At 37.1% G+C, this 14,562-nt stretch overlaps 3 protein-coding genes across 3 annotated transcripts; 1 reads left to right on the forward strand and 2 right to left on the reverse strand.

The window, feature by feature from the left end:
• Nucleotides 1-1,675: 1,675 nt before the first annotated feature.
• LOC306766082 (glucose-6-phosphatase 2-like) lies at nucleotides 1,676-3,088 on the reverse strand (the record flags this gene model as incomplete). The annotated part of the gene is made up of 5 exons (XM_079253689.1): nucleotides 1,676-2,187; nucleotides 2,272-2,393; nucleotides 2,484-2,591; nucleotides 2,680-2,793; nucleotides 2,871-3,088. The coding sequence occupies 5 exons, from the start codon at nucleotides 3,086-3,088 to the stop codon at nucleotides 1,676-1,678; spliced, it is 1,074 nt and encodes a 357-aa protein (XP_079109815.1).
• Nucleotides 3,089-4,628: 1,540 nt separating this feature from the next.
• Nucleotides 4,629-7,365, forward strand: spc25 (SPC25 component of NDC80 kinetochore complex; the record flags this gene model as incomplete). Its single annotated transcript, XM_079253928.1, has 6 exons — nucleotides 4,629-4,779; nucleotides 5,612-5,677; nucleotides 5,835-5,981; nucleotides 6,062-6,187; nucleotides 6,771-6,869; nucleotides 7,241-7,365. The coding sequence occupies 6 exons, from the start codon at nucleotides 4,629-4,631 to the stop codon at nucleotides 7,363-7,365; spliced, it is 714 nt and encodes a 237-aa protein (XP_079110054.1).
• Nucleotides 7,366-8,052: 687 nt separating this feature from the next.
• On the reverse strand, nucleotides 8,053-14,138 carry nostrin (nitric oxide synthase trafficking; the record flags this gene model as incomplete). The annotated part of the gene is made up of 16 exons (XM_079254428.1): nucleotides 8,053-8,189; nucleotides 8,267-8,356; nucleotides 8,437-8,683; nucleotides 9,143-9,268; nucleotides 9,379-9,467; nucleotides 9,558-9,666; nucleotides 10,192-10,317; nucleotides 10,406-10,504; nucleotides 10,828-10,953; nucleotides 11,085-11,183; nucleotides 12,958-13,020; nucleotides 13,108-13,189; nucleotides 13,294-13,356; nucleotides 13,591-13,674; nucleotides 13,776-13,861; nucleotides 14,043-14,138. The coding sequence occupies 16 exons, from the start codon at nucleotides 14,136-14,138 to the stop codon at nucleotides 8,053-8,055; spliced, it is 1,722 nt and encodes a 573-aa protein (XP_079110554.1).
• Between the last annotated feature and the right edge of the window lie 424 nt (nucleotides 14,139-14,562).

Raw genomic sequence — 14,562 nt, forward strand, 5'->3', positions numbered from 1 at the left:
GATAACTTTTTTTTTTTGCATAAACAGGTACTGTTGTACATTAAATTTGTTTTAAGAGTTTTTTTTATGATTGTATAACAAATCATGTGTAAATAAAGAAATGCATATTTATTTGTTTGTGGTAATTTCTTGCAAATGAAAAAATGAAAAAAAAAAAAAAATCATGTACCTTGTTGTGTGTTCTGTATTATGTGGAAAGTTTTGTTGCAGGCTTGACCTTCAACACTGAGCTGCAGTGTACGGGAGGCTGCCACTGCCAGTAATACAATCAGAGGTTTACAAAGAAGTCAGCTGAAAAGAATACCAGAAGACTGAATGTAGTTTGTTTTGTTACTTACACATGCATATTTTTTCCCTTATATTTTGGAAAAAAAAAATCCTTGCTTTTAAAAATTATGTCTAACAAATAAAGGACGAGGGATAAACTGCAGGCTTCGATTAGACTGTTTCTTATTTATTACTCTGTACTAAGTAATAATGAAGTAGTAAAATATCCAAGACTCATAAATGTATTTTGCAGCTTGGCTTGGCCTGGAGCCTATGCACTTACAACAGTTTCATCATTCAATGCCAGGCTTCAGGTGCATCTGACGCTAAGCAACCAGAGACAGTGACAAAAAATGGGCTCTGCTCAGGAGTATAACTAATTTCCCTCATTTTGTTACATCAGAGACTCTGTTCTACCTCATTAATTTTTGGCTGATTAATATCTGAATCTGCCTGAGAAACTAAGATACCTGGAAGAGATTATGTAATTCACCCAGAGCAGGCTGTTCATGAAGTGCAAACAGGAGTGCTGCTGGAAAAAAAAATCAGATTTCAGTATCTCCTGTTGAATGCATTTAGTTAGACTGTAAATATCAGGCATGTTACTGAACCACAGACATGTCACATAAATTTGAGTTTGGCTAAAATGTAAATGATTGGGTTGCTTTTATAATGTAGCATATTATAGATGTCAACAAACTGACCAGGTACTGATGAGATATGCTTATGATGTACAGTTATATTATATATTAACATCTATATACAGTCTAATAACACCAAACAAATGGCATCTTATACTTCAGTTATATTCAACAGATTCTGACTTAGAGGGATTCTTAAAACCATTGAAAGACATTTTTAAAAATTAGGTATAACTTCATTTAAACAGCTGATAAATTTATTTTAGCTTTTTTTTTTTTTTTTATTATCAGTAATTCCACTTACTTAAAAAAAAGAAACTTTTGTGCTCTCAAGCTCAATAAACAACAATAAAAACCTATTTTTTTTCTCCAAGGCATAAAACCGAAAGGGCTTTGGACAAAGATTCCTCAGAAAAAAATGTATTTATTTTTAACTACAAAGATGAACTTTAATGACAAAATTAGTTATTCAGTTTTACAGATACACACCTACACATAGTTTCACTGTCAATATAAAACAGAATAAAAAGGACAGCTCTACATACAGGCAACACAAAATACTTACATTAAAGAAAATAAATAAACATGCTTTTTACTGAAACCCAGTAACACCACTTTTTTTTCCTAGTGTTCCATGCTGAAATGACAATGAAATAAATGTGTTACAGGTTTCTCCAGAGTGTGTTTACTCAATTCAGTTTGTAATCATTAATTGCAAATTTACAAATTCTCTTCATCAAAATACAAGATCACAATTATTTTCCAGTCTAAGCAAGTTTCCTTTCTTCATCTCTGATTAGCAAATGTACACAGTAAGGAATGACAGCAACCACACCAAGTGGAACTGAGACACTTTTACTAAAAGAAAGTATATAAAACAGAGCCTCATTGTGAGTGGGCATTTTAATGAAGTCATACAGTTGGAGGAACATGAGAGTTGCAGTCATGCACATGAATTTAAATATGATTTTGTTGCCGTTCTTTCCTTTGCAACTCTGAACAAACATCTCAGAGTTTACTGCCAGGCCCAGACCGAACAACGCTCCCAGGTTTCTCACTAGACCAGCAAAAGGTGTAGTATCCAGATGGATCCAGTCTGGGTTAGCACACCACTTTTTGGCTTTGGTGACTGACCACAAAGGATCAATGTCAAGGAATTTAAGGAACATATAAAAGCACACTGCAAAAGAAAAAAGAAAAATTTTGGCCTGGAGGTACACTTTCAAGCTTGCATTGCAGACTGATGGGATGTGATCAAACACTTCAGCAACCAGCATGCCTATACAAGAGGAAATAAATGTTATCTTAAACGTAAAACAAAACACAAACATCTACCAATGTGTGACAGCAGAATTGAACACACCAGCGACAAGACCAAGAACAACCTGATGTGGGAAATGTGTTGCAATAAAAACCCTGGAGATGCAAACACTTATCTGAATGACCCAAAAAGCCACCCAGAAACAGCATTTCAAGAGGTGAAACCTGCAAGAAACAAACAAACAACAACAACAAAAAAAAATTTAGACCAATGAGGAAGCAACTTGATGTACTATGGAAAACATAATCCCTCACCTTTGAAGGCTCCAGGCAGAAGATACACTGGAGGGTCTGGCAAAGCTGAGAGCAGAAGTGATCATGACATACCACACACATGATGAACCCATGGCATGGCCAGAGGGACTGCCTGCAAAAATAACAATTGATGAGAGTGGTTGCCTGTTTTTGTTTTACATTTCAGAGGATTAGCTGAAACACACTAAATACCTACTAACCTGGTCCTGTTTCACATGTTATGTGAAACTGATCCAAATGTGGGATTGAATTGTTGGGGTACAAGTGAGTTTCTTGCACCCACCAGTAAGGTCGCTGCCCAGAGAGAATCCTGAGAAAGAAAATACTGAATTTAAGGCTTTGAATAAACAACATAAAGTTCAAATCTTCACATCAAAACTGTCTTACCATTTAAATATAAGATTGAACCAGTCTCCAATAACAGCGACCCATATCATCTTGGTGCCAACATTATGGCTAAAATGAAACCAGAGTGGAAAATAAACAGAAAAAATATTACGAGGGTCACCCACTGTTGACATAAAGTTGAGAAAGCTGTGGTAATCCCTGTAGTTGTTCTGAAGGTGCTGTATAACTAGCACACCAAAACTGTGGATAAAATCCATTTAGTTCCTTTATTGAGTGCAGCAACTGCTTCTTCAGCACCAGTCAAAGCACCATGGAGCTTTTTCTTACCTCCCATCACTTTATATCACAAGCTGGGGTCATAAATCATTCATTGAAGCCATGGAAACAACTGCAGATTGTTTGACTCATATGGAATATAACGATGTGTTCCCAAGGCACAAAAAGGTCAGCGTTTTAAGGCTTTACAAAAAAAAAAAAAAAAATGTTTACACCCTATGTAGCCATTATATGTGTTATAGAACATTGCCTGTACAATTGTTAAACATTAGCCACTATACACACCACAAAAGAGGGTGTCTGACATAACCCCCATGAATTTTTTCAGCCTCATTAATATTGTCATTCTTAGTGAACGTAGCAACAAAATGGGTTTCCTGTAGTAAGTGAAAAACAGCCCATCTGGCACCCACAGCTGAGTTTATAGGGTTCATCCAACCTCAGTTTTAGTTTCTCCTTAAGCCAAAATTGACAACAGTATAAGTACTTTAAAAAATTGTATTTGCTAAAACATTAACTTCTTAAAACGTGTTTGGACTGGATGCTATTTGGCAGGATTGTGAGATACCTGCACTTTCTCATCTTCACCACATGGTGGGGTGCAAGAACATACGTTTCTTCTGTCAGGCTACGAATGTTTAGATAAAAAAAATATTGAAGATAATAATAATAGAGCTACATCTACATTTATGATAGAAACTCAGAACCTTTTGTATAACTTATAACCTAATAACTGTAAAACATGGGCTAGAGGCGGATTTATAAGCGGAAGTAAATAGAAAACGTAGTTTCCGGTAAGCACGACCCGCCCTCTTTGTAGAAACCGCGGATTTTTGAAAATAGCCAGACTGGAGAGTGACATCTAAATAGAAAGCTGTTTGACACACTTTTTGGTACGTACACTATGTGATCTTAAGTTAGTTAATAGTTTATTAACTGGATAGGTGAGATGGGTTCTTGATATCTTAATAACGGATTATCAATAACGTTATGCCGGTAGCATTAGCACTAACATGCTAATGATACGAGTTGTATTAAACAACTAAGCTTATGAAAAAAAAAAAAATCTATTACAAGTGTGCTACTGATGAAGTCCTTGTGACGTTTATTGTTCCTTTTATTGGCAATTCTGTGCAAATATAGCACTTATTGTCGGAACGTTGCTTGCTGTTTTACACATTGTAGTTTATTATGAATTAGCAACTTTAGCAACAGATGCCGAGATGATCAAAATGCAAACAGTAGTTAAAGTAGACCCACAGGTTTTGTCCTAATGCTTGTTGTGATGTTTACCTACCTACCTTTAAAAAAAAAAGAAGAAAAAAGAGTTAATATTAAAAATAGAGATTCTGCTAATTTAGACCTCGCAATTATACGCATCTATGAAAGCATCAGCTGTTTGATGCTTGTGTAAGGAGAATTACAGACTGCATTAACTTTATTTTTCTTGCTCTGTTAAGAAAATACAATGAAAAATGTGTTACTTTTTCCCTTTTAATCACAGATTGATTGTTGAACACCATGACATCCATCACTGACGCAAGCATGAGTGACAGGTTCACCAGTGCAATGGAGGAGATTCACAACAAACACCTTAAAACATATGCTGACATAATTGACACAGCTGGAGAGCATTCCCAGTCCCACAGACAGTTTGTAAAGTCAGCACTTGGTAAGTTGTAGTATTATTAACCAACTACCTCCTTTTGAACTTAGATAGTTAAGTCTTGAATGTAAAGTAAATGATGTGAATGTATTCAATTGTCTCATGACATTAAATTGAGTCATTTAAGAAGCAACTTAAAAGCAAGGCACAGCAGCAAGAAATCCTAACACAAGTTTACAATTAAAAAAAAAAAAAAAAAAAAAGTTTATTTGAAGCAAAATAATAATTATTTAAGTGTCTTAGGATTGTTAGCCGAGCAGGTGTTTGCAACTAAATCAGTATTTTTAATATTTCTGATAAAAAAAGATGTCATTACTTTATTACCATTTGATCTTGTTTTTTTCACCATCATGAACCTGTGGGCTTTCAGAACACTACTGCTTAAAGGCAATTGTAAAACACCTTCAGTCATTAATTTTAGAGAATATTGCCTGAAGTAAAAACTCCTGTATGCACATATCCCCCTTGTCTCACTCTAAACTTCAGTAGGCTGGACCTCATAATGATTTAAAATGACCTATTTAGTATAATTTGAAGCTGCAAAAGGAAGTACAGGCAAACACAGGCTTGGTAAAGAGCTGGTGAAAACAACAGCAACACCACTGTGTGGTTAGAATGAAAATAATCCAACACTTAAAATTTTTTTGAGTAATTGATAGTTTTAATAATTTTTGAAAAACATTTTCTAGTTGTATTTTAAAAATTGGTCAGTGTGTTTTTTTGGAATGCACAGCTTGTTGACACATAGTGACCCAAGAAATCATGTAAGAGAATAAGACCTATTAGTTAACCATGCAGGTACTTTATTTGAAGTTTTTTTTCCCCCCATTATCTACAGATACATGCTTGAAGAAATGCAAGGAGGATGACAAGCTGTTTGAGACGATACAGGCATTCAAAAAAGGTTAGTTTGCAGCATTTAATTTACTTTTCCTTTGTTCATGTCATCCATCAGATTTCCAGTTTTGTTTTGTTATTTCAGCTCTTTTGGCACAACACAACTTGAAATGCAGTTTTTTTGTTTGAAGGTTGTAATATTGACACATTGTTTGCCCTTGCAGATCTGGAACAAAAAGATAGGTCATTAAAGGAAAAGCGGCACACCATATCTGAGGTGATGTCTGAGGTTCAGGAAAAGGAGATGCAAAAAGAGGACATCATCCAGAAAATCGACAAGCTTAAAGTTGAACAAACCAAGAGAAAAGACTGTAAGTCAGTGTTTGACTATACACAGCTAATTTTAAATGTAGTTGACAGTGGTTTCAGTATTATTTATTTATTTCCCCAGTAATTATGTCTCAAAATAAAGCAAACAAAGACAGGCTGAGGAATCTCCAAAAAGCCAGATTAGTGTTTCAGGATCATTTGGGGCTGGAGATACGAACAATACTCGGGAAAACACAGTTGGTCAAAGGTAAGCTAAACACACCTTTATCACGTAAAATGTCTTTCTTGAATCTTTTTTGTACAATATTACATCTGCTTCGTACAGTTTCAAATTTTCTAGTCTGAGGCCTGATAGCTAAAAAAAAGCACCATCTTTTCCAAATTTATACCATCATTGCAGCAAACAGTTATCAATGTCATGGAAATAACTTACATCAACACAAAAACTGCTTCATCTTTGGAAGATGTGACAGAAATCTGACAGACTGCTACATGATTAAAAAAAAAAAAAAAAAAAAAATCATGAATGACCAGTTTGCATAAATTGGCCACATTTGTAATCTCGCTAAATGAGAATAAAACCTTTATTCTGTTTACCCTTTGTTCCCATGCTCCATAGCAATCAGATGAATTGTTGCAGTCCTCTTCCCCTTCTTTAATCATAGATTATGAACAAGCAGCTCAGCGACTATATGTAGAGTTAACCAAACTTTTTTCTACTTAAATGAGCTTGTAGAATTTACTTTCAAGAGGAGGTTTCTGGGTTTTGGTTTAACTGAAGTAAATCTAATTAAAAATAACTAAATATGTGTTTTTGTCCCTTTTTGAAGGTGAAAAGTTGCAGTTTGTTTTCCGTAACATAAACCCTTCTGATCCGGACAGTGCTTACATCATCACAATGGGAATTAAAGAAGATGGATCATACCAGAGTAAGCGTCCCAAACATACTTTATTCTGTCAGTCAGTTTGAGATGATTTGCTGTGAGATAGTGTTTTACATAGAAACTGAATTGTATGACTATGATATTTTCTTTTAAATGTTTTTTTTATTTTTTTTTTTGTACAAGTATTAAGAACCAAGTAATGCACTGGAGACTAAGCTAATCAGAGACATACAGACAGGCCTTTATTCATCCCTTACTAGGGAAATTTAGTGTGGCAGACACCTGTATATATTTAAAGAATAAAGCCTTTCATAACATTTGTTGAAGGTCCTTTAAATCTTGTCATCAGTACGGTCTGTGTGCTCTATTAATGCAAATGCTGATTTTTTTTTAAATTTAATTTTATTTTTTTACAGTTGTGTCCAGTGACCCAGCACTTGACTGTTTGACAGTTTTGGAACGCCGACTTCAGGAGACCAACAATTTACCAGCATTTCTGGCAAATGTCAGGAAGGAGTTCATCTCTCTGGCACGTCGCTGAAAGATGATTGTTTATATGTTAAAAAACAAAGAAATGTAAATTTCACAACAATTCAAATGGAAAGCAAGGAGGTCTACATGAAACGTCATCAGAGGATAATTACTGGTCAGTAAACAAAGTATTAGTTACCTTGTCGAAACTTATAAATTTAAACCTCCATATGCAATAGGAGTCTTGGATTATTAATAGCTTTCTTGGTTATGTTTGAGTTTATCGGCTCCCACTCATGAATTTGATGTTGAGGACACTGGGGAGGAGCCAATTTCTTATTGTATCCACTCAGATCCTGAAACATGTAACTGATCATCCACATGGAAACAGTTTTTATTTTGTTTTTAATCATTGCTCATTTGGTTGGAATATAAATAAAGTTTGGCTTCTTTGTTTTACTGTCACTTCTGAAGTAATAAAGTATTGGTAAATGTCATTACTTGTACAGTGTGTTATAAAACTAAAAGCAAAGTTATATTTAAGCTGATAGATAATTAAATTCTTAGAGCATTACACAATATTTGTGTGAAAAAAAGATCATTACTGTCAGCAGAAGAGTACTTATTAAAATGAATGTTAGTCATTTTAAATATTTAAAAAAAACAAATGCATAAATTCAGCTTTTGAAGGCTTGCTGCTACAGCAGAACTGAACAATAAGCAGATTTAGCCACTTATCAGTATACATTTAGGCCATTTAGGCATCAGATGATTTGATGCTGCTGAGCACAGGCAACTCTTCAACATAAGTTGATGGGAAATGACCTGTCTGTCTGTCAAGGCTGCCAAACCACCAACCATTGTCTTCTTTGGAATAAATTTCCAGAAGGTCCCCTGTGAAACAAATTATTCAGTTAGGACCTTAATCTTTACTTAGGTTAAATATCGAGTGTTTTAAAGTCACCTCTCACCTTCTTTAAAAGTCAGTTCATCATCATGTGTGGCCGTGAAACTGTACAGGGCCTTGCATTGTCCAATACTAGTCAGCGCCACTGTTTCATCTGCTAAATAGTTCACATTACTTTAATTTCATGATGTATTTCCAGATGGGATGTCTTTATTGTAATGCCTAAGGAGTTACCTTGTCCTTTGTTGTCCTCTATGGGAGACGGGGCTGTGTTAATGGTGCTGCCACACTCCACAGTCTCCTGTGTTACAGTTGTGGAAGTGACCTGGTTAGCATTTGGCGAAGGCTGCACAGATGGCTGCTTCTGAAGCTGAACAGGTCCTTTGTAAATAATGGAGGCTCTCAGCGAGCGTGAGGATCTGAATGGTGTCTTCCTTAGTTTGACCGGGCGAGAAAGTTGAACAACACTGTGCTCACTGTCCTGAGTGAAAAATAAATGGTTTGGTGGACATTTGTCTCATTAAAAATGGTAGACAACAGAAATATAAACAAGTACAAGTCTGTGTAAATGATCAAACAAATATAACTTAATAACAAACTACCAGTCATAATAAGGAGTCTATTTAATAGCCAGAGTGGAGGCACGTGTTCAGAAGGCAAAGACTTGAACTATTTATACACATAAAGGACTAAAAATGATCTGTCGCATGGAAAATAATTATGTAGTAACCAAATGAGTTGTTAACAATTATTCTTTTATTGTAGGCAGGAATAGTCATCAACACCCTGCTTCTTACTGTCACCGCCTGTTCTTGCTGTGAGAAAGGCCAAACTGAATTCTTTATTACTTTTGGGGTTTATAATATCCACACAACAGACATAAACTCAGGCTCAACACACAGTCCATCTTAAAGGTGATACATTTCCTCACAAGGCCTACCTTATCTTTCCATTTGAAAATGCTGTCACTGAAACGGTGAAATGACTTGGATTTCCCTTCTAACTCAGACAGCGATGAGGAGAGCTTGCAGTGAGTCGCCTCGAGGAGATCCAGCTTTAAAGTAAACTACAGATGACAAAATGCATAAACACCTGAGGAAAATTCATATACATCCAATATAAAACATGTTTTGCTGTAAATGTGACAATCCTGTCACTTAGCGCGACATTATTTACCTCATCTAGATGCTGTTCAGTTTCCTCGAGGTTCTTTTGGTTGGAAAACGAAGGATTCTCAGCATACGTTTTCTTCAGTTTTTCGATTCCTGCAACAAGAATCCAGATTCAAAATGACAGATTGGCAAATTTATTGGAATGCCGTCTATAAGCTAAAAAACAAGTCAGACCGAACTTACCTTCACATTCCTTCTTTGTCTTTGTAATGCTCTCGTCTAGACGCTGGAGTTTCAGCTTGATTGCATTTCTTCTTCTTTCTCTGTCCATCAGGGATTTGCTGTCTTCCTCCTGAACATAAATGAATATATCACATCACATCCTCAGCAGTCAGCAGGCTGGATCATCAGCCAGTGAACTGTGTGTGTTGAACTTAAATGTCTAATTTTAATTGTCAAAGCAACACAACAAAAAATAGCTTCCAGGAGGGGTTTTACAATAACACCACTATTAGTGCCTTACCCAACCTCACATATTTTGTGTAGTCAAAACAGAGTAAATCAGGAAAATCCTATTCTGTTAAGTTTTTAAAGCAGACATGGGTAGCGCTTCATTGTTAAATCAAAATGTACAGTACAATGTGTGTGTAAAAAGGAAACAATACATAGGAAAGTCACAGTACAGGGTTCATGGCAGGCTTTGTTGCAAAACTGAAGAACATTTGTGTGTCTGTAGTTCACATGCTTTCATCAAAAAGATCCCTCCTACAGAGATGAGAGGCTTTGTCTTTGACTGGCTCCCTGACCGAGTCTGCCTGCAGAAAGATCGCTTTTCAAAATGCAACAGATCTTCAGAGCAGAAAAAGAGCAGACTTACAAAATAATCAGTCATCAAAAACTCAGCTTTGTGATCTTCATCTGTGATGCTGTTTTCCTCTTCCAGGGTTTGTATGTCTTTATCCATGTCCACCCTTTGGACTGTCTGCTCTATCTGTTTTTGGCCCTGGAAATGGCAGAAAGGCAGGGGTGGTTATGCTCTTTACAGTAACATCTGTGCACTTGTGAGCAGGATGAAACGCAGGGTATCTTACATGTTTGAGGCTCTGTCCAAAGCTGGACATGTGGAGGTTATATCTCTTTAAAATGTTGCACAGAACTTCAATTCGCTGTTTCTCCAGCTCCTGTATGATCTGAAAAAGCAGAAAGTACCAATGCTTTTCTGAGCCCATTCTTCACACTCCACTTGGCATGTCATTTACACTATGGATCCTCATGTATGTTGGAAGATTTGAGCCAGCAGCTCAAACTGTCCTAATTTCCTCTCATGCTGCTGTTCCTTGCTGCATGGTGGTAAAATGACCTATTGCTTGTAGCTGTTCACTGGTTGACTTGTTCTGAAAATGAGGTGCCCTTGAAAAAGATGCTGAGTCATGTTCAGTCACAGAAGGCCACTCCTTGTAACCACACCAGCTAACTGGTCACAAAGTGACAAGCATAAAACCATTTTCTCTACCTGGTAGCAGTTTTTCAGAGTATTTTCCCACTTCAGTCTCATCTGTTGACCCTCCATGTTGATAGTGAAGTAATCTTCATCCACACGTGCCTGCAGTTCTGCCGACTTAGTCAGCCTGTTGAGCATCTGCAGGCAACAATAGGAAATAAAACAACTCAAGCAACTACGGTGGTATCTTTAACCAGAAGTATGCTTTTCCAGACACAAATATGCATGCAGGGATGAAAAGGGCTCCTGTAAATCATGATATTCTGTACCTTTTGTTTTTCTTTTTCCGTGCAAATGTGTTTGTTGTTTTCAACAAAATTGAAGAGTGCTTCATGTTCTCTTGTCAGTCCAACTAGTTTCTTTTTCAGCTGTTTTGGAGTAAACGGGAAATCACACAGACACATTATCAGTGTAACTAAATTATGATGATTATTTCCAAGTGACATTATGTTCACCATTTTATCATGCTGTGCAGAATGGTGCATCGGAGTTTAATTGTTCAGCTCTCTGATTTTTTTTCTGTCAGAGTGCACTTTTGAAAGCAGACATGAGTTGAGATAGTTTAAAACAACTCTGAAATGCTAAATTGGAGATATGAGCTGCTAAACAGACACCAGCTTAGAGGAGTATGCAACACAGGAAGAGTGCTGAGATCAATTCAATTCAATTCAATTCAACTTTATTTATATAGCGTCAAATCACGGCAATGCCATCTCAAGACGCTTTACAGACAGAGGGGAAAACATAATGAAGGCCAATTCATAACAGCCTATATAAGGAAACCAACAGATTGAGTTGAGTCCAACTCAATCTCCCATCCTGAGCAAGCACACTGGCAACAGTGGGAAGGAAAAAACTCCCTTTTAACAGGAAGGAAACCTCCGGCAGAACCCGGCTCAGGACAGGCAGCCATCTGCCTCTGCTGTGTGGGGGGAAGAGGACAGAAAGACAACAGACAACAGGAACTGCTACTCCCGGCCAGGGAGACCTGCTGAGACAGGAGACATACATGTTAATGATGCAACACTGTTATGGGGGGGGGGGGGGGGGTAAAAGAAAGAGATAAAGAGAAAAAGAAAGAAGCTCAGTGTATCAGGAAATGTCCCTCAGCAGTCTAAACCTATAGCAGCATAACTAAGGGATGCTAACCATCCCTAGCTATAGGACTTATCAAAAAGATAAGTCTTCAGCCTAGTCTTAAAGGTGGGGAGGGTGTCTGCTTCCCTAACACTAACTGGGAGCTTATTCCATAAGAGAGGGGCCTGATAACCAGAGGCTCTGCCTCCTGCTCGGCTCTTTGAGACTCTAGGAACCACAAGTAAGCCTGCAGTCTGCGAACGAAGTACTCTACTTGGTATATAAGGAACAATGAGGTCTTTGATATATAGTGGTGCCTGGTTGTGGAGGGCTTTAGATCATTGATCTCATCTCATTGCTGAAAAAACTTCTTATAAATCCAACTGAACTTTAGGGTTTTTTTTCTTAATGCAATGCCAGATAAACACAATTCAAAGGTGGGATTATGCATATATTATGTTGATGCCTTTTTTGTTTAACAGCTTCAATGAAGCCTGTAATGCCAATTGCCTGACACCAAGCATGAAGCATTTACTACACGTGGGATTATCTCTGTCTTGCATTATGGGGGTACGTCTGAAGATTATTTGTCAGATTAGGTGACCAACTAACAGCCGTTCTGTATTCCAGGATGATAACAAACAAGTTTATACAAGTAATTTAGTTACAAACTCGCAGAAAGAGCATAACGATGGTATGCTCTGAGCTCTTCCCACCCACCATCATATTTGAAAGAGAGAAAATGGATTTGACATTGGGAAAAAAAACCTACTGTCCAAAATTTTAATTAATCTATGAATTCTTGAAGCACACATTGAAGCAGTTATTACTGTCAAAGGATGGCCAGCTCAGTATAAAATTATTATTTAACATGGTGTTTTCCTTACTTTTTAATTATTTAGACATCTATGTTTCAATTCAGGAAGGTCCTTACTGGGAAGGGAATCAGTTAGTAGCTACTCAGACTTTTAATAGATGTAAGATTTAGCAGTTTCCGCATTGCTAATTCTTATCTCTGTATGTTTATAAGCAAAATTTCTTTTGTTCATTTGAAAGACTGCTTACCTTAAGTTGCTCATTCCAGTTAGCAATGAAAAGTTTCCCATTTCTATCAATGATGCTGTCAAGCTTTGAAAACACAGGATTACAGACACATTAACAAATGTTTTTAAGGTAAAAACAAAGACTGATGTAGGGAGAATATAAACAACATACAGGCCTCTTTCTCTTATTATGCTCATCTAAGACTTGCCGTATTTCCAGAATGGCTTCTTGCTGAAATGCATTTCCTAATGATCTGAAATGAGAGCATTGGCCCACATTTAACCTTTAAACAAATGCTGGAGAGATTTTAGTTTGTGGACAGGTTTAGTTATGTGGTGAACTCATGCTGAAAACTACCTGTGGGCATCTGCTCTTGAGTACATCTCATCTGACACATGACACCAGGCACTGTAGGTGGAACTGAGAGGGGAGCCAGCATGAAAAGGTTAGAGCTGTAGGCTAATTAGTCTGACACCTGCCTGTGTTTTGATCACATCTAACTTGCTGAGTGTATGCAATTTCCCATGATACTATAATTTCTGTATATCATGTGGCAGTCTGTCATTCCCCAGGGAGAGGTCATGTTAGACAGAAAACAGAGAAGAGTCAAAGCTAATTAAAAAGGAAAAAAAAAAAGAACACCGTGTCCCTTACTTGTTTGACATTTCTTTGGAGGCCCTGATCAGTTTGCCTGCCAGTTTTTGTAGGCCTTTGGCATACGTAAATTCCAGCTCAGCCCTTAAACCGGAAAAGTTTAAAGTAAGAGACCATAACAGAGACAAAAGAAACACCTGTGGCCATTGAAATGTCCTTTATGTATAAATGCGTGCTGAACTCACCTTTGCTGAAAAACTCCCATTAGTTCTCTGAAGAAGCACTCACCATTTTTTGAAAACCGTTTCACATTTTGATAGAGTTGGTTATACTGAAAGACAGTGAAAAATACTCAGTGTGATTACCACATAGAGCAGGAACTTCCTGAAACAACTCAGTCCAAATCAATACAAAGTTAGTAGTGGGATCTCACTAAACATTGCATTTGTCTTACAGTGTGTTTTGAAACCAAACATAGGCTGTCTCTCTTTTCTTTATAAACAAATACTCACAGAGCAGGAGCCGATAGGGTCCTTCATCTTAAGACTATGGCGGTTTGTTGACTTTGGACCTGGTACTTTGACCATTCCCCTCCCAAAGTCGCTCATGTGAAAATCACCTGCGCTTTTGCTGGCACGTAATGCAAAGGAAAGTTCCAGTGAAAGAGAGAGAGAGAGAGAAGAAAAAAAACTAACTCAAAAGTGTAAGCTGAGGTTGGATAGCAAGTTTGCTACAGGTGCAGTGCAAAACAGAAAATGTGTGCTCCTGCATCTAACCGGTGCATAACAAAAACATGGCTAAGTCAGAGTGGCTCCTTGTGCTGAAACGGGTGAAAGCAAGTTGCCAGTTTGTAATAAGCCACTCTGTAGCAAAAGAGGATAAGCTGTAAATCATTTATAAATGTTTTTAGACAAATTGAAGACATAACTGAGAACAACTTTGAGCATCAGGTTGTGTTAAGTTGGTTGAAACTAAAAGTTCTCTGCCTTTTGCAAAATCAACAAGAACTAAAACTGAATATTCTTGGTGGAA

Source organism: Telmatherina bonti (assembly GCF_933228915.1).
Source record: "Telmatherina bonti genome assembly, chromosome: 15".
In the NCBI taxonomy this organism is placed as follows: domain Eukaryota; kingdom Metazoa; phylum Chordata; class Actinopteri; order Atheriniformes; family Telmatherinidae; genus Telmatherina; species Telmatherina bonti.